The sequence below is a fragment of the Urtica dioica genome, chromosome 7 (assembly GCF_054948205.1).
Source record: "Urtica dioica subsp. dioica isolate 48M chromosome 7, U.dioica_male_clone48M_v1_H2, whole genome shotgun sequence".
NCBI classification, from domain to species: domain Eukaryota; kingdom Viridiplantae; phylum Streptophyta; class Magnoliopsida; order Rosales; family Urticaceae; genus Urtica; species Urtica dioica.
In genome coordinates this window covers 43,194,963-43,217,108 of record NC_142762.1, presented here as the reverse complement: position 1 = coordinate 43,217,108, position 22,146 = coordinate 43,194,963, and the positions used below count along the sequence as shown (strand labels likewise).

Below are 22,146 nucleotides of genomic sequence, written 5' to 3'. Positions count from 1 at the left end.
GTCCTTTATAGTATATCTATTTCTTTTTTCGATCAATATTGTTTATCTATTTCCACCCACTACAAATTGGTGCATTCAAAAATATTATATAAAATAAAATTATATCCGAAGTTCGAGTACTGAAATATAAGTACAGAGCTTCAAAACGTTAGATAAATTTCTTTTTTCTTGCATCTTTTATTTTCATACAGATGCGCTGAAAAGTTTGACTGTTAGATTAGCTGATCACAAATGCCACACATACAGAAATCGTACGTAAAGCTTGTTTGCGAAAGTCGCATATTTCTCTCTCAACAAATATGAAAGCAAAATAAAAAAGAAGTGAACATGTTCAAGAATATGGTGTGCCATATGGTTAGGTTAATTAATAATACAACGATTGTGATCAACTTACGTTTACGTATATACATATTATACTTAATCTCTTCATTTACTTTTATCACGTTACTTTTGCTCGGGCAGGGAAATATGAATAGCAACAATTATTATAATAATTGTCATATGCCTTCCCACTTGTATTTGAATCCTATTGATAACTTCATAATTTATATATACATCTTCTTTTTGCTAGGCTTGTCAACTTTCCTATTTATCCTTTATATGGCGTAAAAGTGTATTAATATTTAACTTGCATACGTAAAAAATATTTCAGATTTAGCTTAAAATTCATGTTTCAGATATGGTCTCTTTAGCACAGTTCAACTGATAAATTTATTAGAGGTGGCTCGATATAATCGGAGATTTGGGCGAGAGACAAAAAAAAAAAGCTTTTTTATAATCTTACAATACACCTAAATCTAATAAATAATTTAATTTTTATCATGTTACAAAAAGAAAATAAGAAAATTATACGAAATCTACTTTCGTGGTTATTTTTTTTACATAAAAATTTAAACACCAACAACTTATTTTCATTACTCTTTGCTTGAGTTTGCTTCAAATATTTATTACATTAAAAAAAAAATTAAATGCTCAGTTTTGTGATTTAACAAAAAAATTTATTTGTTTTTTTTTATTTATTTTTTTCATATTCCAAAAATATTTCCTATTCGACATATTAAATATTTGTATATGTTAACAACTACTACTGACAAACGCAGACACATAATTATATATTAGAATAAAAAATAAACAGAAAAAAAAAAGTAAAGAGTTATAAACAATAATCCGTCAAAAAAAAAAATGAACAATAAAATTTTTAAAAATTATACTAAAAATATGTATCATCGAAGTATAATTTTTTTTCTTCGTATGACTCTTGATCCGTTTTAATCCATCTTCACTAATTGTCTTATTTTTAATGTCTATTTTGACCTTTACTTTAATATGGTAAAAGTAAAACCCCTTCAAACAATTATCAATATGATTACAAAATAGTAAAAGAGGTATTCTTAGAATACAATGAGGTATAATAAGAATACTATTAAATTGCAGGGGTATTATAAACAAAAATATATGTTATAAAAATGATGAAAAACTTTACTTGGAGGGGACTTTGGCCATTGCCCCCCTCTGGCCTAAGACCTATATATATATCTCCATAAAAGAGTAGTATTGTTACTTGTTTAAAAAAAAAAAAAAAAATTGACGCAAATAGTTCCCAACTTTTTATGATAGTGGAGTTTTGATCCATAAATTTTTTTTTGAAGCATTTTGATCTTTAACTTATTGATTTTGTAACATTTTGATTCTTTTTTAAAAAAGTAATTACTTTTTTTTTTATATAAAATTCAACACCAAATCAACTTAAAACATATTTACAAGCTAAAATAACTTGTTTATAATTTTAAATTTATTAAAAAAAATAACATATATAATGCTATAAAAATCTAATATTGTATAATTTTTTTAGTGTTTAGGATCAAAATATGATGTAATAAATTGATTTTGTAAAATTAACAATTTAATTTAGTATATAAACATGTTTTAAGTTTATAAAGAATAAAGTATATAATTTCATAAAATAAAATATATATTTTTTAAAAAAATGACCAAATCCTAAAAAATCAATAGGTCAGAGACTAAAATGTCATGTTTCTCCAACCATAAAAAATGATAATAGAAATAAATTTACTTAAGAGTTGGGACACAACAATATTTCTAATTGAACTTGATTAAACACAATGCATGGACTCATTTTTATATTCTTTGAAGCTCGTGACCCTATGCTTCATTTTCAGTGTGGGACTTTTCTGAAATCTATTATTTTTGCCCTTTGATCTTTTTATTCTTCCAAAACCATCCAATATCACATGATAGTATTCGAAGATTTCACAACTTATGTTGTAAAAGTTGTCTTCGCCGAAAATCAAAATTCTCAACCCAGGGAACTATAACCTACTTCACAATTCGAGTAGACCACTCTGAACTCCATCTTTCAAGATTTTACTTATTCGACACACGTTGATAAAACCTTGTTGAAATTTATGGTGAAATTTCCACATGCTTGGCTCGTTAAGAAGTCCTTCGCCATGACTTGCACCACACACACACGTGCAAATCTTCTATTCTATCATTGTCTCACATTCCCAAAGAGAGATCATCATTACCTAAGTCAAAGCCCTTTGTCGATCATATTTCAAAAATTTATTTTCACATATCCAATCTATCCACATTCATAAACACCTTCTTTCTACGCGATCTCTTTCTTCTTCTTCAAATCTCTGGCCACTAATGCTGAATCTTCACGTGAGGTACTCCCATCTCCTGGAAGTCTCTTTCTTGTGAAAGAAATTTCCTGAGTTATCTAGACAAACTTCAAAGTTTTTTTTCCTATACATCAAACTTGACTTCGTGTATCATAAGAGGGTTGAAGTGGCAAGATGAATATAAGCCTTCACTTTCATTGCCTCCAATTAGAAATAATGCCATTGAGAAAACTAAGATGGTCTCTAATTTTTTTTTTCTTTCACATTTCTTCATTCGCAGCGTGTTCAATTTCTGAATTGGATAGGACTCATTTGAGATGTCATTTGCCTGATACAACCCTTAAACGTTGTCATAAAGCTTATCTGTTGTCAAGATTTGTTGTACATTTTCTAAAGCATTATTGGCGCACACAATCGTATTGCAATGGCGACCTCCAAATAAATCTCCTCCCAAATTTTAATCACAATCTTTGAATTTCTTATAATATTGTCTTCCCTAAAAAGAAATATAGTTTTGAGTCAAAACTCAAAAGTGACTCAGATTAGTTGCAAGTACTTTTAAAAGGATGGACTTTTATATTTGTCTTCATTATGAATGCTCATAAGTGGAAATAATTTTGAACTAAAAAGATATATTAAACAAATTTGAAAAAAAGACATAAATACCTACTATTAAAAGAAATGGGCATCTTCATATCGGAAAAATGGCATTATTTGACCTTATTTTGAAAATGATACATGTTAGGTAGTTCACTCAAACTGTTTTTGTTTTCTGTTTTTGTTTTCATATAGTTGTAGTCTAAATTTTTTTTGCAGTTGTTTTCAAATAACTATTTGGTAATGATTTCAGTTTTTTTATTCAGTTTTTTGTAATTGTAGTGTAATAATTCACATAAGAATTAGACGTCGAGATATATACTAATTGAAAGTCTTTGCTGCTAATATAATGATCTTACCTTTAGTAATAATGATTGTTCACAAGTTTATCGGAAAACACCGTTTGTCTTTGTAGTCAATACAACAAATATCAAATTTTGATACCTAATGTTGACTAAAAATAGTGAAAACTAATGTGCTCGACGAGAGGATCACGACCAATTAATAGTTTGTAAAATGGAGTTCCGATTGTTTAAAGTTTGCCATAATTGTAAAACTTAAGTTTTCTAGGGATAATCAAAAGTGAGGAAAATGAAATGATGTTGATAGGAGAGAATGAAATATCATGAGGATATATTTAAAAAAAAAATTAAAAAAGTTGAGTGAAAAAATTAGAAAACACCTAAAAACTGTTTTATGATTTTCTTCATTAAAACAGAAAACAGTTTGAAAACTTTTTGAGTTGTATTCTGAGAATCATCAAACTAACAGTGAATTCAGTTTTAATTTTTTCATAAAACTGTTCAAATTAAAAAAGTCAAAATCAGTTTTCAAACGAATAAACAAATAGGACCATAAGTTGTCTCTCTTTTCACATATATATATATATATATATATATATATATATATATATATATATATATATATAAGTGTCCCACATTTAACACACCAACAATTAAGATAAAAATATAGAGTCGGGGCATACATATCTAGTTAAAAAAAAATGGGACATGACACCAATCGTCGTTAGACAAACGACGCCTCTATATTCTCACTCTTTTTATTTTTTATGAAGAAATCTAAGTTCTTACTTTTGTTCGGTGGCATAATTCTTATATCCTAAGATATTTAATGAGTACTCATATTTAATTAGTTACATCTTTTTTTTTTTTTTTGATAAAGAATTAGTTACATCTTACATGTATTATCAATACAATTTATTTTATCTAGAATTATAAAGGCATATACCGATTCTATTCCAATGATCTCCTAATTTTTGTCCCGCTCTTACCCAAAAACCCAAAATCTTCACCTGATCCCCAAACCTTCCTCTCACCTCTCTCTCTCTCTCTCTCTCTCTCTCTCTCTCTCTCTCTCTCTCTCTCTCTCTCCAGGTAACACATTTCTCTTTCGCTATGATTCCTATTTTTTACGCCATTGTTTATTTTCATTATTGTGCTTGTATACACAATTATTTTGTATATGGTTGAAATTAAATCTGTTGATGTTTACTGGTTTATAAATTGAAGTTCTTCTTGACTTCACTGTAACTGAAGCTCCGTGGTTTCACCGAATCGATAAAACCTACTTTCAGGTGTTTATGATATTCTGAGAAGATAACGACAATGGCGCACTTGCTATCGACTTCGTGCGCAATCAAAATCACATCGAGCCCTAGACCACACTGGAAATCGACCCATGAGAGTGTAACCTCATTCCCTGCGTCGTTCAGCTTCCAAACTTGCAATTCCAAACCCGCATTCAAGAGCCTCGTTTCGCCGGGAGAGAGATGTAGAAGAAACTTCACCGCCGTTCACGCCACCGCAGTCTCTCCGACCAGGGAAGCCTCGAACACCACGAGCCCGACCGAGCCCTCGAAATCTCAGCGCGTCATGGTCATCGGCGGCGACGGGTATACTAATTCTTCTTTTGTTAATTTAGGGTTAGCTGCTAAAAAATATCAGTAGCCATAATTTTCTGCAAAACAATAATACGTTTTATGTTTAGTTGTGCAAAAAAATAATACCTTAATCATATTGAATTTCTGCAAGCTAATACTTCTTTTTTAATCGTGCAAATTTATACTCTCGCATTAACATATTTTTATTTTGCAAATTTTGACAATACTATATGAGTTTATAACATGACAAATGATATACTATTGTGGGAGCAATAAAAGATGAAATTCAAATAGTTATATTCGTTGGGTATTGTTTTTGTAATTGGATATCATTTTTTTTTTCAAAAAAGGACATTTTAAGAGTCGTTTTGAAGATGCATATAAAAAGACTTTTAGAGATCTCTTTTGGAAAACTACACCTTGTATCCTTGTCTTCAAAGGACTCATACTCGAGTCCAATTGAAAAATTGTAGATATTATTCGGCAGAAAAGTGAAAAGCAAGGATATTATTGATGATCATTTATAGAAATCTATAAACACTACTCCGTTACACGCTGTGTATAGGTACTGCGGTTGGGCAACGGCTCTGCACTTGTCAAAGAAAGGTTACACAGTGGCCATAGTCGACAGCCTCGTCCGGCGGCTCTTCGACCAACAGCTCGGGCTCGACTCGCTCACGCCGATCGCCTCAATCCACAACCGAATCCGGCGGTGGAAATCCCTCACCGGGAACACCATCGAGCTCTTCGTGGGTGACATCTGCGACTTTGAGTTCCTCACCGACGCCTTCAAGACCTTCGAGCCCGACTCCGTGGTCCACTTCGGCGAGCAGCGCTCGGCTCCGTACTCCATGATCGACCGCTCGAGGGCCGTCTTCACGCAGAACAACAACGTGATCGGGACCCTCAACGTGCTCTTCGCGATCAAGGAGTTCCGAGAGGATTGCCACCTCGTGAAGCTCGGGACCATGGGCGAGTACGGGACCCCCAACATCGACATCGAGGAGGGTTACATCACGATCACGCACAACGGGCGGACCGACACTTTGCCGTACCCGAAGCAGGCGAGCTCGTTCTATCACCTCAGCAAGGTTCACGACTCGAACAACATCGCCTTCACTTGCAAGGCTTGGGGTATGAGAGCCACGGATCTGAACCAGGGAGTCGTTTACGGTGTGAAAACGGAGGAGACCCAGATGCACGAGGAGCTCTGCAATAGGCTCGATTACGACGCTGTGTTTGGGACGGCTTTGAATCGCTTCTGTGTTCAAGCTGCTGTTGGTCACCCGCTCACTGTGTACGGCAAGGGAGGGCAGGTAAAAATTCTTATAGACGATACAAACGCCTTTTTTCGATTTCAGTCGCTACAATGCATGAAGAGATATCTCCTTTCTAGTATCGAGTTTCAGGGGTTATTTATTTGTGTTTGTGCATTTTCTTACACCCACCTGGTATCCAAATTTTTTGTCCAGACTTAATGCAGAAATATTTTATAAAGGACCGACAAAACCTTAAATAGACCACACTTATCATATTCATCACGATGGATAGTCGCAGGATTTATGACCAAATCACTTTTGATGTTTTTCTGGCCATTTTAAAAATATTTATGCATACAAGTCAACATATTATGAGTTATAAGTGGTTGTTTTCAATAAAAATTGTGTAACACAAATTAAGGATTTTCATATGATAGGGAGAAATTGTGACGTGTTCCTACGTTAGGTTTTAGCAAGTAAGAAATGCACGTGTATTGGTTTGTCTGGCTTCCTAGTGATATTATATTTTTTTATTCATGATGTGTTCAGACACGGGGATATCTCGACATACGCGACACGGTTCAGTGCGTTGAGATCGCAATTGCCAATCCAGCCAAGGCCGGCGAGTTCCGGGTCTTCAACCAATTCACCGAGCAATTCTCGGTGAACGAGCTCGCAGCCCTCGTCACAAAAGCCGGAAATAAGCTCGGGATCGACGTGGAAACCAAGTCCGTTCCAAACCCGAGAGTAGAGGCGGAGGAGCATTATTACAACGCCAAACACACGAAACTCATCGAGCTGGGCCTTCAGCCACACCTCCTTTCGGACTCTCTTCTCGACTCTCTGCTTAACTTTGCCGTCACGTACAAGGATCGCGTCGATACTAAGCAGATCATGCCGAGCGTTTCGTGGAAAAAAACCGGAGCCAAACCAAAGACAGTCTCAGCCTAGTTTTTAGTGTAAAATAAAATAGTACGTTTTTTGTGTTGTACTTCTTCATAAACTGTAACCTTGTAAGAGTTATTTAATTAAAATCAAAAGATCAGAGGTTAATTTATATGCATGGAGTACAAGGCTTCTTATAATCGAGACCGAACGGCATTTTCATTGGGTTCAATATCCGCCTGAATGAAGTCTAAGACAATTGAAGCCAATCCATCTTGATGATCAGTGTATTCATGATCAGCTCCTTCTACAATACAGAGGTTATGGTTGGGTGTGTACTTGTCGAACTCGAAAGCATCTTCAACAGGTACTATCTTGTCCCTTGTTCCATGAACTGTCAAAACCCTGCAATTAACGCCGTTTTGTGAGAAATCGAAAGTGATCAGAGAAACGGAGGTTTCTGGGTCAGTATTACAGAGCTGACCTGCAGTTCTTATCGATTGATCGGCAAGCCAGTCGTGTATCCGTAGATAGACGGTCCACCAAACTCTCCTCGCTCACTCGATACTCAAACTTGCCTGCAAAAATTGAAAAATGAGAACTGTATAAAATGTAAGACTGGATATTCGAACCAGCTGAAATTTTGACAGCTTGCCTCTTTTATTTTTAACATCAATATACCCATCTCGCTTGATTCTTTGTAGAAAGTCTTTGCCTAAGCGACCTTCGATACCTCTTTTCAGATCAAATCTTCCAGATATGTTAACTACCATACCGACATCTCTGTACTTCGCAGCGTACATAATCACCACATTCCCACCTGCAAAGAACCTTCACAAGTTAAAAAAAAAAAATAGAGCCTAAACTTTGATTCTCTTTAAACCAGTGATTATGTAACCTTTGCTGTGTCCGACAATTGCAGTGATCGTTCGATTCAGGCCACGAAAGTACTCGATTACGGCGCGTAAATCATCAGCCTCTCTTCGGTAGTTTCCGTATCGGAATAAACCTTGACTTTCCCTGCGAAGTGAAAATACAAAAAATTTATGTTCATGTTGAAGTGGTATACGAACAAGAGAGACGATAAGAGTGTAAAGAGCTTAACCCGTTCCCGGCAAAGTCAAAACGGAAAGCAGTGACGCCCTTTTTCTCCAGCGCAGCAGCGAGGTTCACCATAGGAATGCGCTCCTAAATAATGAATGTAGATTCAAAGAGTTCAGACATCAGACACTAGAAAATAGTTATGAAAAATGAACCAAAAGCAATCTAAGAAGAAGAAGAAGAAGAAACCTTGGAGGACTGTAAACCATGGCAGATTATGACAAGCTCTGTGGAGCCTGTGTCGTGCAATATGCCCACAAGCTTTTCTCCGTGGCTGTTCATAATAACAACCCTATTCTCTTCTGCAACAACAACAACAAAAAATCAGAGAGAGTGCTTTTTTTTTTTTTTTTTTTTTTTTTTTTGTAATTGTGGTTACCCATTGGCAGGAATTCTCACCGGAAATTGGAAGGTTTGGGAATCGTGGGCTCCGATGATTGGCCGCCATGAGATTTGAGAAGGGACTTGTTTGTTGTTAATGTCTAGCGCCGATGAACCCATCGTCGTTTTTATACCTTCACTTGTGACATTATTACGGTTCTACTGCCACGTCTAACAATTTTATTATTATTATTAATTTTTATTGCGAATTTCATTTCCTAGACTCGTACGTAGCTAATTTTTTTTTTATTAGGTTTGGTAATTGCGAACTTATGCTTTGTTTGGTTCGGTACGAATGAGCGAAAAATGAGTGGATGTATTAAATAAGAGGAAAGAGAAAAGAAAGAAAAGTGATGGATTATAAATTTTTAAAAAGTTGTTTTGGTATAGTGTGAGGAAATATTAGAATCCATCATTTATTTGGTATAGTAGAGAAGAATGATTGATGTTTTGTATATTAAAATTACTAAATTGTCATTATATTTGTATAATAATTAGAATATTAAATGTTATATTTGTAATTTTCTTTCATTTTTTGTTTCCATCCTTTACAATCATTCTAATTTATAAGAGATAGGGATGGCAACGGGTACCGGTAAGGTCGGGTACACCTATTCCGTTACCCGTACCCGTTATAATTTTTTACCCGTTACCCGGACTCGTTTACCCGAATTTTGTGACGGGCCGGGTAACGGGGATACCCGCCGGGTAAGCGGGTTAAAAATATTAGACCCGTTACCCGTTTACCCGGTTTAAAAAAAGGGTAGCGCGACCCGCTTACCCGTTTATAAAATAAAAATCTCTCAACAATATAAAGTTTAAAAATAATAAAATTTAGGTGAAAAATATTAAAGTGCTATATGAAAGATTGGTTGTAGTCTATATGAAAGAACCAACTTTTTTTTTATTCTTATGTATAAAAACAATGTTTAAAATATATCATCTAATTAGGTAAACTTATGATTTATTATATTTTTAAATATTTAAAAGTTAACGGGTCGGGTCCCGGGTAACCGGGTACGAGATGGCTATTCCGTTACCCGTACCCGGACCCGTTAAAACCTTAACGGGTATTACCCGTTTACCCGTTTACCCAAAAAGAACGGGTATTACCCGACCCGAATAAATCGGATAACGGGCCGGAACGCGGGTAACGGGTCAAATTGCCATCCCTAATAAGAGACTGTTTTGTGTAGGTCCCACAGAAAAGAATCCATCTTAACATTTTCAATTTGTTTTCTTTCCTTTCTACCAAATAAGAGAATTGATTTATTTCCATAGAAAAATCAATCTATCATTCTATTTTCCCTCCTAACAAACAAGGTCTTAGACTATTTGACTTTTGGTACGTTTTCTGACAAAACTATCCTTTATTATATATAATTTAAGAATACGACTTTCATACGTAGTCATCGGAGGATTCCATTGTAACTAATTGTAATCGGATTCAAACGTTTTGAAAAATAATTTTAGGGAAAACGTATAGAGTTGTTATTGTTCTTATCATTGGATAAAATCCGATTCAATTCAATATATTCTTTAATAATATTCAGAATTAAAAAATAAAATTTCAAAGAAAATGTATGATCATCTAGAAACGTACCAAATATTCAATTTTACGAGAGAATTTTGAGAGAGTTATAGAGGGATAAGTAAGGAAAATGGAGGAGAATTACGTTTTGAATGTTTTTTTTTATTCGGAAGGGCATTTTTATCCAAAAACAATTAAAAATCTAAAGACATGAAATTTTTCATTCTTTTTTGAGATTTGTAACTAACTAGGCCACTTTAAACATGCGATTTTGGATCTAGCCTATGTTTGACAATTTTTAGGGATATAGCCAAATGGCTTATGTGGAAATAATTAAGGTATAATTTGCCCTTATTTATTAACAAATTCGTCACTTTCTCTCTCTTATTTTTTTTTCAAATAATTTTTTTTGCATCAAAACTTCAAAAATTTGTATCTTTCTCATACGAACTCGAAATTGAATGATTTCAGATCCTACAAATTCGTGGCGTCAAGATCTTCAAAAATAGACCCATTGTGTTTGATGAAAAATTATGTTTAATGTATCATATTTATGTTTCCATTTATTTTTTTGATCATTTCAAAAAATTTCAGTTATTTCCATATTTAAGGTAGTAACGTGATTTTTCTACATCTATGATATTAAACATGATTTTTAATCAAACACAATGGATCTGTTTTTGAAGATCTTGGTGTCACGAATCCATAGGATTTGGAATCACTCAATTTCGAGTTCATATGAGATAGATATGGTTTTTTTAAGTTTTTATGTAAAAAAAGTGTAGGAAAAAAGTAGGAGAGAGAAAATAACGAATTTGTTAATAAATAAGGTTAAATCATACCTTAATTATTGCCACATAAACCTGTTGGTTATTTCCCTAAAAGTTGAAAAACATAGGCTAAAAACAAATTTCATAGTTTCATTTTGACTAATTTTGCTACACACCCTTTTTTTTTTTTTTTTATTGGGGGTTAATAACATTTTGTTAGCATTATTTGAGGTTAAATATATTTCCTAGCACTAAGGACAAAACAGAGTTGGGGTTTATATAATAAACTGTCGAACAATAAGTTGCATGATGGTATCTGTAAGATATTTTTCTAATTCGAACTATGAGCTTCGGATACACTTTAAATGAGATTAAATGAAAGCTATGTCATTTCCCAATTTAGTACCAATTATGCGCACATCCACTCGAATCCAAGTGGGAGCTTTGTAAATATGTAATTGATGGTTTGTTAAATAAGAGCGTCATTTCTGTAGGTCTTATATTTGGATTAGGATGCGATGCGATGGCTTGTCATTTTTTACGTTAAATAAGAGCTTTGTAAATATAATTTATTATTTGACGCACAAAACATGATAAGTCACTTTTGGGATTCTGAAAAGGCCGTCCAAATATGCTCTGACCGCACTTCCAGCTTCGAACTTAAAACGGATAACAGGCGAATCAACAAAAAAAAAAAAATTAATAAATAAAAAAACTGAGAGCTTTTTACACAACGAGCGACATAATAATCGAAGGCATTGAACTTGACTTTTATAGTATCCAACGAACCATGAATCCCATTCAAAACCTTGGAACTGAACATTATTCTTTTCCCTCTGCTCTGTATACGAGTTATCAGCGAATGTCAATTAAAAAAAAAAAACAAAAAAGGTTAAACAAACAGCAATGTACTCGACAGGCAATAAAAATGTGTTTTTCTTCTTCTTTCTCAATTTAGAACAGCTACAGTAAACCTCAAATAAACTCGTCTACAGCTTCTAAGCACCGGTCGAATATCCTCTCACTTGCAGAGACGGAGGGCTGGTAAGTTACTAATATGCACACGGTCTCCGACAACCAGAGCCTAACAATAATAGATAAAAAAAAAAGACAAATAATAGCTTACCGCACTAAGAGCCCACCGGAGCGATGCCCGGCGACTTCGCCGCCGTCGCCGCTGCGGCGGCGGCCGCGGCCGCCGCTGCCGGAATCGACCTCTGCGGCGAAACCACGTGCTGCTTCTGCTGCTGCTCCTCCGGCGGCGGAGAGTCGAGTTTGGCGAGCAGAGCTTTGATCTGAGCGCCGGTGAGCGTCTCTTGCTCGAGCAGCGCGTTGGCGAGGGCGTGGAGCTCCTTGTTGTGGGCGGTGAGGATGGTCTTGGCGTTGTGGTAAGCCTTGTCGAGGAAGTACTTGACCTCGTTCTCGATGAGGAGCCTGGTCTCGGTGCTCATGCTCTTGCCGTCGTCGTCGTAGTTGTGGGTCACGACCCCGACCTCTTTGCTCATCCCGTACTTGGTCACCATGGCCCGCGCGATCGAGGTGGCCTTCTGGAGGTCCGACGAGGCGCCCGAGGTGACCTCCATCTCGCCGAAGATGAGCTCCTCCGCGACTCGGCCGCCCATGCAGACGTCGAGGAGGGCCAGCATCTGCTTCCGGGACACGCTCGTCTCGTCCTTGTCGGGGAGTTGGGAGACCATTCCCAGAGCCATCCCTCTCGGGACTATGGTGGCCTTGTGGACCGGGTGGGCCCCGTCCGTGTGGATCGCCACCAGAGCGTGCCCGCCCTCGTGGAAGGCCGTCAGCCTCCGCGACTCGTCCGATATCACCGCCGACTTTCGCTCGCTCCCCATCAGGATCTTGTCCTTTGCATACTCGAGGTCCGCCATGCTCACCGATATCGCCCCGTCCATCGCCGCCTTCAGAGCCGCGATGTTGACCAGGTTCGCCAGGTCGGCTCCGGAGAACCCGGGTGTTCCTCTTGCAATGATCTTCAAATCCACATCTTCTGCTTTCAGAACCTGTCGCAAAGATGAATATGGTTATCACGCCCACTTTTTATATTTCTGCATATTTATACTCTGTTCTATATACGGCATAAATAATCATCAGAGAGTAATTACTTTAAATTCAAGTGATCTAATTCATTTTTTTTTTCTTCAAGTATTTGTTGCAACTAGCCAATCCTCTAACTCTTTTTAAGGATCTAGCCCAAGTTTCATTTTATTAGGGAAATAGCCCATGAGGCCGAAGTTAATTAAATTAACTGTTGAGTTAATTAAATTTACTGTTCACTGAACAGTTAATTTAATTAACTTCGGCTTGGTGGGTTATTGGGCTACTGACCTAATTGCCCCATTTTTTTGGTTACAGAGATGTGAATAGCGACGGTGTTATTTTGTAGTTGACCTGAAATAATACACTACAAGAAGAAAAAACAAAGGACAAGAAATTCATATCTAGGATCTATCAGAAATTAATTACCTTTGACATGTGGGACTCCATAATTTGCCTGCGTCCTTCAACGTCCGGATTAGGAACAACGATATTGCGGTCAAACCGCCCAGGCCTTATCAGAGCCTTGTCCAGCGACTCGGGGAAGTTAGTCGCGGCAATCACAATGATTCCTTCGTTTTGTTTGAACCCGTCGAGTTCAACGAGCAGCTGATTGAGCGTCATCTTCATGTACTGCTGATCCTTGGGGTTGCGGCTACCACCAATGGCGTCTATCTCATCGAGGAAGATGATACAAGGCGAGCGCTTCTTCGCAGCAGCAAAAAGATCCCTCACTCTCCGCGCTCCCACACCAACAAACATCTCTTCAAACTCGCTGCCGCTGCATGAAAAGAAAGGAACCCCTGCTTCCCCTGCAATAGCTCTTGCCAACATTGTTTTTCCGGTACCGGGCGGCCCGACAAGCAACACACCTTTCGGAAGCTTTCCCCCAAGACGAGTGAATCGCTGCGAAAAAAAAAATTTAAACAAAATTAAATAGGCACATCAAAATTTCTATTCCATGAATAACATATATAACTATGGAAAGCAAATACCTTTGGATCTCGGAGATAATGAACGATCTCTTCTAGCTCTGCCTTGGCCTCGTCGACACCTTTAACATCATTAAACTTCGTGTTTGATTCCATGCTAGGTTGCACCTCTTCATTCAGACCCAACCCTAAAAGACAGAAGCAGTTCATGCGAACCATTTTTTTTTGTTTTTGTTTTAATATTACAGTACACGAGATTTAACAAAGGTGCTCAATGTCTAGAAAGTATAGATACCTTTACTAATGCCTTTATCTTCAATCAGAGCTCCTACACCAGAGATGAGCAGAAAAGCCAATGCTAGAGTACGGACAGTTCGCCAAAGCTGCTCTTTGACATTCCCTCCTTCTGCGGTCACCATATGAATAGGTGCGCTTGAAGTTCCAAGAAGACCGTCTTTCACAGGTTTCCCAACGTTCCTGAAGGACGCAAGGGAACCCATACTTTCTTCCTCGCCACCGTACTTATTAATGCCTGTAAATAATTGCAGACAAAAATACGCTTCTTAACGTTTTATCAAACATAGAATACTCACAGATGACATTATGAAGAACGTAAACAACTTCTGTTTTACCATTCTCCAACCACCTTATGAAATCCCCCTTTTTGATACGTTTATTTTCTTGCCATCAATAAAGGGTTCTTTACAAAGCAAATTAAATTAGGCCGCTTCTGAGGGTACATAATGAAAACCATTTGTCTATTAAACACTAATTTTCGTTTCCTCAAAATATTGTGTGTCACAGGCATGGAAATGGATCTTCCCCATTTAAAGAGAAGAAAGCAAAATATATTGAAAACAAACCATCAATTAAACAATACGCAATGTTATAATTGCCACTATTGACATCTAGGTTAGTCCATATTATGAAGAAAAATGATTCCTTAATTTTAGCTCTAGAGAAAGGAGGGACAAAACAAAGTAAAGACCAATTTACAAACAGACAAAAAAAAAAATACCTATACAGATAACTCACCTCTCTGCAATGATTTGAGCAACTCACTCCCATCCAGCCTTTCGACTTTGACAAGAGCTTTCACATATTCGCTCAGTGCTGTAGGATTAGCATGCAATGATGGCTGAGTTTCAAACATTCTGATCACCGCTTCGTAATCATGACGGCGAGAAAGTTCTTTGAGATGAGAAACATCGCCGGCCTCATTTGCCTCACGGACCCTCCGAACTAAACTGCCAACATAGCTTGACTGAAACCTCTCTTGAGGATTTTTAATCACGTTCCCTGCACAAAAAGGTAACACCGCAATTCACCTCCATAAATGAATTGTTCTGGATTTCATCTAAGGCTAGAGAGCGAATTCAAAAGCTAACATAAATATGATAACAAAGTTATAAAATGACAAATTTAACCAGATATATTAAAAAAAAAGGATACTTTCATGAGAAAGCAAATACATCCATTTTACTATTCTTTTTCTAATGAGAAAAACAAAAAAGAAAAGTACCTCCAACAGCTCCAAACTTCTGTGCAGAGGGATAATTTCTTGAAAACAGAGTTCTGAAGCGTCCCAAGTCTGACCGACTCCGAGAAACCTGTTGCACAGAATACATTTATTTTACTAACAAATTTTATAACAGAAGAACAATCCTTGTGTAAAGAATTCAGCGATAGGAATAAGCTGCTACGAGAACTAGTCCTTATAGATTTTGATAGTGCAAGTTCAAATAGAACCTAATTTTGTTTAATAAGTTCTTCACATTCATGACTCGGTTGTATTGTTGAAATGCTAAACACTTAGTCTATCAGGCAAATGTCTTTTCAGTGCTGTATAAAATCTTATATCAAAGCATAATAAAAGAAAAAAAAAAACAGACCAAATAGAATGGATTCATAAATCAGATATGTAATCAAACCAATAAGTCAAATTAGGGTTTTTTCGAAATCAGCAACTCATCGATTTTTAATTGTAGCGAACAGTACGATCGGCAAGAGATATTCGAAGCGAACAAGAAAATTGAACGAATCTCGGAGAAGATTTAAGCGTACCTCGGTGATCAAGCGACGGAAAGCCATCAACGTTCGAAGACCCAAAAGGCCTAGTTCGTGTAAATTTCTTCCTCTCTCTTATGTGTCGCTTTCGCTGGGTGATAAAGTTTGTTTCTTTTGAGGACGCTGATACGAGAAGTGGCTGAAGATGGTAAAAAAGAGCAGGGAGGTGAGAGAAAGCGCGAGAGAGAAGGAAAGTTCACGGCAGCGTTGGAGAACAACTCTTATTGGTTTGAGACGACGAGAATTAAAATATCAAATATTTTGTGGTAGGCTCGACAAAACGCGGAAGAGATCAATCTTTGGATGTCGTTTGAACACGACATACCCCCGCGGAAAAATAAAATTAGCAGATGACGACATATCTCAAAGTGACATGTCGTTTTGTCATCAGGTGGAGTACATTAATAATGTCCCTCATTTGTTAGAAACTTAGAATATAAGTTCATGAAAAGTGACATAAAAATTGCCTTTTTTTATGTGATGGTAGTTTCTCCGTCTCGTTTATATTTTTTTCCTATTAACGTCACATATTGATATATAATTAATAGGATTTTTTTAGCAGTGCAAAGCGAATATGATACTATTAGCCAAGATTACATAATTTAGAATAAATCTTAAGGGATATGTATTTCTGCATCCCATATAGACTTGAACTCATGATCTCTCCGTCGATATATGTGTGAGATTATCACTAGACCAAGCTAGCTACCACTAATTAATAAGATGTTATTTATAAACAAATTTGGAATATGATATAAACGTGTACCTCTCAGATAAAGTAGGGCATTCACATCCAATTCTAAAATTTTAGGCCTCTTCACATTTTTCTCTTCCAAATCACATCATTTATTACTACTAATTTATAATCTTTGTTCTATATACTAGAAAAAATTGAATTACTTTCACTTTAACTATGTTACTGTGGTCTATCTTTGTCAATACTCGATGGTTTGGTTTTCGGTTGGCAAACTTCTCACCCTCTTCAGTAAATTATACTTCTTATTCTTTTCTTGTAGAGTTTTCATTATTCTTCTTATGTACTTCATATTGGAATATTATTATTATTATTATTATTATTATTATTATTAATGTAATTTATTTATCATTAGTTAATTACATTTGTATCCTTGTACCAAGTAGTATAAATACTACTATTCTATAATAATAAAGCATCGATCATAATCCCAATATGGTATCAGAGCCCATTTAGGTTTGAACACCATATACGATTTTTTTCCAGGTTTACAACTGCCACAACATCTTCTACGCTGAACCCCATCATCGTCGACCACCGTCGTCCAGGCTCTCTTCCCTTGTACTACTAATCGATGACGACCGCCAATGAATCCGGTGACCGGTCTTTTGTTTCCGTCGAAACTCAGTCGGGACCATCTCCGACTCTCTCCTCCAATTCAGCCGCACAACCACTGTTAGTTGCATTCAATGTGTCGGCTCAAGCTCCGCTCAAATTGACATCGAAGAATTACTCGACGTGGCGATTGCAATTTAACTCCTTGCTCATTGTCTACGACCTCCTCGGACGGTTCCTTTTCGTGCCCACCACCTTCGGTCACTTTTGCGGCATTTGGTACGGACTCCACCCCGAAGACCAAACCGAATCCAACATAAGCACTGTGGATCAAGCAAGATCAATCGCTTCTAAATGTTATCGTTGGCTCTATGACGGCTTCTCTTGTGTCATTCGTTGCCTCCTCCAAATATTCAAAGCGGCATGGGATACTCTTGCAAAGACTTACGCGTCTCCGTCACGTGGCCACATCATGAAACTCCGCAACAACATTGCTCACCCGAAACAAGGTTCGCGTACCGTCACCAAATATATACAAGATATCAAAGCAACAATTGATACTCTTGCGCTCATGAACTTGACTATAGACTTCGATGAGTTGTTGATTCATATCATGAATGGTATGGATGATCGTTATAACGAACTCTCTCATGCTCTTCAAGTCCGTGAGACGCCGGTAACGTTCGATGAACTCTTTGAACAGTTGCTGAATTATGTAGCCCAGTTGATCACGTCATCGCCTCCTACCTATGCTGCTGAGCATTCCACCCCGGCCACTGCAAAGTTTGCTCCTACCAGAAACTCCGATTCGGTAAATTGTGGTCGTGGAAACTACGATTATCATCGGAAAAACAACAAAAATCATCAACAGCAACAACAAAAACACATGCTGCCCGCTCCAAGCTTTGGTGCCACTCCACGATCATTCAACCCTAACTATTGGAACCCGCGATCGAATAACTCCGGACAGTCTCGCGGCTACCTCGGAAAGTGTCAACTATGTAGTCAGACGGGACACTCTGCCAAGTCATGTTCTTTATATTTGCCTCAACCATGGCATGCTTTGGGGCCGTCGAATGCTCGCTTCACTCCACACGCCAACACCCCTATCAACAATCCAACGCACTCTGCTCCTAGTGTCTATTCTTCATCAACCTACAATGATTGGATCGTAGACTCGGGCACTTCTCATCACATCACATCGGATCTCAACAACCTTTCGTTGCACTCTCCATACAATGCTGATGACCAGGTCGTCATTGGAAATGGATCAGGTTTGCCTATCACACACATCGGTTCACTATCTCTCCCAACCTCGCGTGATTCACTTTTACTCACCAGTGCTTTATGTGTACCAACAATAACAAAAAATCTCATATCTACATCTGCCCTTTGTGCCACTAACCGTGTGGAGGTTGTTTTCTCTGACTCTCATTTTCAGGTGCAGGACCGGGGAACATGAGCTATACTTATTCGGGGGCCCTGTAAAGATGGTATCTATTATTGGCCTTTTGGTGCGCATTCCAATTATAATCCTCGTACCTTTTCTTCGTCCGTGTCGTCTCAAGCGTCTTTGTCAACTTGGTATTGCCGTTTCGGACATCCTTCTTCACATGTTTTCCGTCATTTCTTAGGATTGCTTGGGTTGTCTTTTCCTTCCGATCAATTATCAATTTTTCTTGTAATTCTTGCAACATTAATAAAAGCACAAAACTGCCATTTTCAGCTTCAACCATCCTCTCATCTTGATGTTGTATACTCCGATGTGTGGTCTTCACCTATTATTTCCATTGATGGGTTTAAATACTTTGTCATTTTTGTGGACCACTACACAAAATATATTTGGTTATATCCCATGTCTCATAAATCCGAAGTCCATGCTATTTTTACTAAATATAAGGCTCTCGTTGAAAATCACTTCTCCACAAAAATAAAAACTATATTCACAGACATTGGTGGTGAGTATATTGTCATGCGCTCGTTCTTGTCTTCTTGTGGTATCACTCATCTCACCACACCTCCCCACACACCTGAGCATAATGGATATGCAGAATGACGTCACCGACATATTGTAGAAACCAGTCTCACACTTCTTCATCGGTCTTCATTACCTTCTTCATTTTGGCCATATGCATTCGCCACAGCCGTTTACCTAATAAATAGAATGCCCAAGCAAAATCTAGGTCTACGTTCGTCATTCCAATTGTTGTTTAATCGTAAACCTGATGTCTCCAAACTTCGTGTGTTCGGGTGTCTTTGCTATCCTTGGCTACGCCCTTACACAAAACATAAACTTGACCCAAAGTCCATTGCTTGCATATTTTTGGGGTACTCCCTCACTCAAAGTGCCTTCCTCTGCCTTGACCCACACACCAATAGGATTTTTGTCTCATGTCATGTTCGTTTTGTTGAAAATATTTTTCCATTTTCCAAATTTCATTCTACAGGCTCACAAGAGCTCCAATTGGTTGATACATGGATACCGTCGCCTCCAACATCTAAGCACCCGACTTCCGGTCCTTCACCTCCACGATCAGCTCATCACGGTACGTTTTTGCCCACAAATTTATCCCAAAATCCCACAGTTATGTCACCCCAAAACTTGATAAACTCGGTTCACATGTTGCCGAATCCGGAAAATTCAGCAAGCTGCCCTCCAGAAACTGTCCCTCCAGCAAACTCTCATCCAGAACATTCCCTCCAGCAAACTCTCATCCAGAAACCTTCCCTCCAGCAAACTCTCATCCACAATCTCTAACCAACCACATGACTACACGTTCTCAAAACAACATCACAAAACCAAATCCCAAATACACTTTTCTTCCCCCGTTACCCACTAATAACGAACCTACGTGTGCTACCTAAGCCTTGTGTGATCCTCGTGGAAGAATGCAATGATTGAGGAACGCGATGCTCTTTTACGTAACGACACTTGGGAGCTAGTGTCACCGAATCCAACTCAAAACTTGGTGGGAAACAAGTGGGTATTTCGGATTAAGCGTAATCCTGATGGATCGGTGGAAAGGTTTAAAGCCCGCCTTGTCACAAAAGGTTTTCATCAACGTTCGGGCATTGACTTTCATGAAACATATAGTCCCGTGGTTAAACCCACAACCGTGCGAATAGTTCTCAGTATCGCTTTACAATGTCGATGGCCCATCCGACAACTTGATGTCAACAACGCATTCTTAAACGGAAAGCTTGACGAAGAGGTATTCATGTCTCAGCCTCCGGGCATGTGTGATCCGCAATATCTACACCATGTATATCGACTAAAAAATGCAATATACGGGTTAAAGCAAGCACCTCAAGCTTGGAACGATGTCCTTTGATCTTTTTTAACTAATTTGGGTTTCATGACATCTCGTTCCGACACATCACTATTTGTACTTCGTCAAAACCAACACACCGTTTATTTTTTGGTTTATGTGGATGACCTCATTATCACGGGCAGTAATCCCAATCTTGTCTCTCGAATCATCAAGGCTCTTGACTCGACATTTGCTCCAAAAGATTTGGGCACCTTGTCTTTCTTTTGCGGTGTTGAAGTCATCCAAACCTCGACCGGTCTTTTGTTCTCTCAGCGACAATATGTTACTGACATTCTTGCAAGGCACAACATGTCTTCGTCAAAGGCTGTCACAACACCGTTTGCTGTTAGGTCTCCGCTTTCGTTGTTCGACGGCTCGCCTCCGGCTGATGCTACACTTTTTCGTCAAGTGATTGGTGGGCTTCAACATCTTCGTATGACTTGTCCTGATATCGCATTTACTGTGAACAAGCTCTCTCAATTTATGCATGCTCCCACGGCCACACACTGGGGTGCAGCAAAACGTCTCATACGCTACTTGAATGGAACTCGAGACTTTGGTATCCATCTTCGTTCAGGTACTCATCTTACCTTATATGGCTACTCCGATGCTGATTGGGGTGGTAATTTGGATGAACGTACATCGACGGGAGCCTATGTCATCTTTATTGGTACTAACCCGGTATCTTGGAGCTCCATAAAACAACGTACAGTTGCTCGTTCGTCGACCGAAGCGGAGTACCGAGCTATTGCAAGTGAAGCTGCTGAAATTCAATAGATAAAATCACTTCTACATGATCTAGGAGTCACTTTGTCCACTACGCCAACAATCTACTCCGACATCTCGGCGCAACCTACCTTTGTGCTAATCCAGTATTCCACACCCGAATGAAACATCTAGCAATAGATTATCATTTTGTGCGAGATCTAGTTTAATACAAGCAATTACGTGTTGTGCACATTCCGAGCACCGATCAACTCACTGATGCTCTCACGAAGTCGCTTCCGCCCCCACAATTACATCTTCTTTGTTCCAAGATTGGTGTATCTGGCGTCACACCATCTTGAGGGGGCATATTGGAATATTATTATTATTATTAATGTAATTTATTTATCATTAGTTAATTACATTTGCATCCTTGTACCAAGTAGTATAAACACTACTCTTCTCTAATAATAAAGCGTCGATTCATAATCTCAATACTTCATCTCTTACCGTCTCTATTACTATTGATGTCTTGATGGATTTTCAAAAGTCGTGTGTACGTGTCATTTCCGATTAAATATATGATTTATTAATATTTTGTATTTTAATTGTATGTTTTTTTTTAAACCAGCGGTTGCAATTATTATTATCAATGTCAAAATCTTCTTATTCTTCTTCAAATTTACGAACTAGAGCCC

At 37.7% G+C, this 22,146-nt stretch overlaps 3 protein-coding genes across 5 annotated transcripts; 1 reads left to right on the top strand and 2 right to left on the bottom strand.

Moving 5' to 3' along the window:
- Positions 1-4,513: 4,513 nt before the first annotated feature.
- SQD1 (sulfoquinovosyldiacylglycerol 1) lies at positions 4,514-7,458 on the top strand. Its single transcript, XM_089619286.1, has 4 exons — positions 4,514-4,639; positions 4,840-5,157; positions 5,711-6,461; positions 6,954-7,458. Exons 2-4 carry the CDS (start codon positions 4,871-4,873, stop codon positions 7,353-7,355), a joined length of 1,440 nt encoding a protein of 479 aa, XP_089475412.1. The 5' UTR covers positions 4,514-4,639; positions 4,840-4,870; the 3' UTR covers positions 7,356-7,458.
- Positions 7,356-9,034, bottom strand: LOC149391851 (uncharacterized). Of its 2 annotated transcripts, none has more exons than XM_089619288.1 (7): positions 8,790-9,034; positions 8,580-8,692; positions 8,395-8,477; positions 8,188-8,309; positions 8,023-8,109; positions 7,774-7,867; positions 7,356-7,694 (listed from the first exon to the last, which is right to left on the bottom strand). In XM_089619288.1, exons 1-7 carry the CDS (start codon positions 8,836-8,838, stop codon positions 7,484-7,486), a joined length of 759 nt encoding a protein of 252 aa, XP_089475414.1. In that variant the 5' UTR covers positions 8,839-9,034; the 3' UTR covers positions 7,356-7,483. The 2 variants fall into 2 exon arrangements, with proteins under 2 accessions (XP_089475414.1, XP_089475413.1); XM_089619287.1 differs by having other exon boundaries at positions 7,945-8,109; positions 8,790-9,027.
- Positions 9,035-11,818: 2,784 nt separating this feature from the next.
- Positions 11,819-16,366, bottom strand: FTSH4 (FTSH protease 4). Of its 2 annotated transcripts, XM_089619450.1 has the most exons (8): positions 16,121-16,366; positions 15,579-15,666; positions 15,092-15,355; positions 14,352-14,588; positions 14,120-14,244; positions 13,554-14,030; positions 12,199-13,090; positions 11,819-11,913 (listed from the first exon to the last, which is right to left on the bottom strand). In XM_089619450.1, exons 1-7 carry the CDS (start codon positions 16,145-16,147, stop codon positions 12,203-12,205), a joined length of 2,106 nt encoding a protein of 701 aa, XP_089475576.1. In that variant the 5' UTR covers positions 16,148-16,366; the 3' UTR covers positions 11,819-11,913; positions 12,199-12,202. The 2 variants fall into 2 exon arrangements, with proteins under 2 accessions (XP_089475576.1, XP_089475575.1); XM_089619449.1 differs by having other exon boundaries at positions 11,819-13,090.
- Positions 16,367-22,146: the final 5,780 nt, after the last annotated feature.

Bases quoted from the DNA above. Each gene is read 5' to 3' on its own strand.
- LOC149391851 (XM_089619287.1), bottom strand. From the start codon at position 8,838: ATGGCGGCCAATCATCGGAGCCCACGATTCCCAAACCTTCCAATTTCC. The intron at 8,478-8,579 runs GTTTCTTCTTCT...TTCATTATTTAG, and splicing joins ATGGTTTACAGTCCTCCAAG to GAGCGCATTCCTATGGTGAA. The intron at 8,110-8,187 runs GTTACATAATCA...GGTTCTTTGCAG, and splicing joins AATTGTCGGACACAGCAAAG to GTGGGAATGTGGTGATTATG.
- FTSH4 (XM_089619449.1), bottom strand. From the start codon at position 16,147: ATGGCTTTCCGTCGCTTGATCACCGAG. The intron at 14,589-15,091 runs GTGAGTTATCTG...AATTATTTACAG, and splicing joins GCTCAAATCATTGCAGAGAG to GCATTAATAAGTACGGTGGC. The intron at 14,245-14,351 runs GTATCTATACTT...TCTGTCTTTTAG, and splicing joins AGATAAAGGCATTAGTAAAG to GGTTGGGTCTGAATGAAGAG.
- SQD1 (XM_089619286.1), top strand. From the start codon at position 4,871: ATGGCGCACTTGCTATCGACTTCGTGCGCAATCAAAATCACATCGAGC. The intron at 5,158-5,710 runs GTATACTAATTC...CGCTGTGTATAG, and splicing joins ATGGTCATCGGCGGCGACGG to GTACTGCGGTTGGGCAACGG. The intron at 6,462-6,953 runs GTAAAAATTCTT...TGATGTGTTCAG, and splicing joins TGTACGGCAAGGGAGGGCAG to ACACGGGGATATCTCGACAT.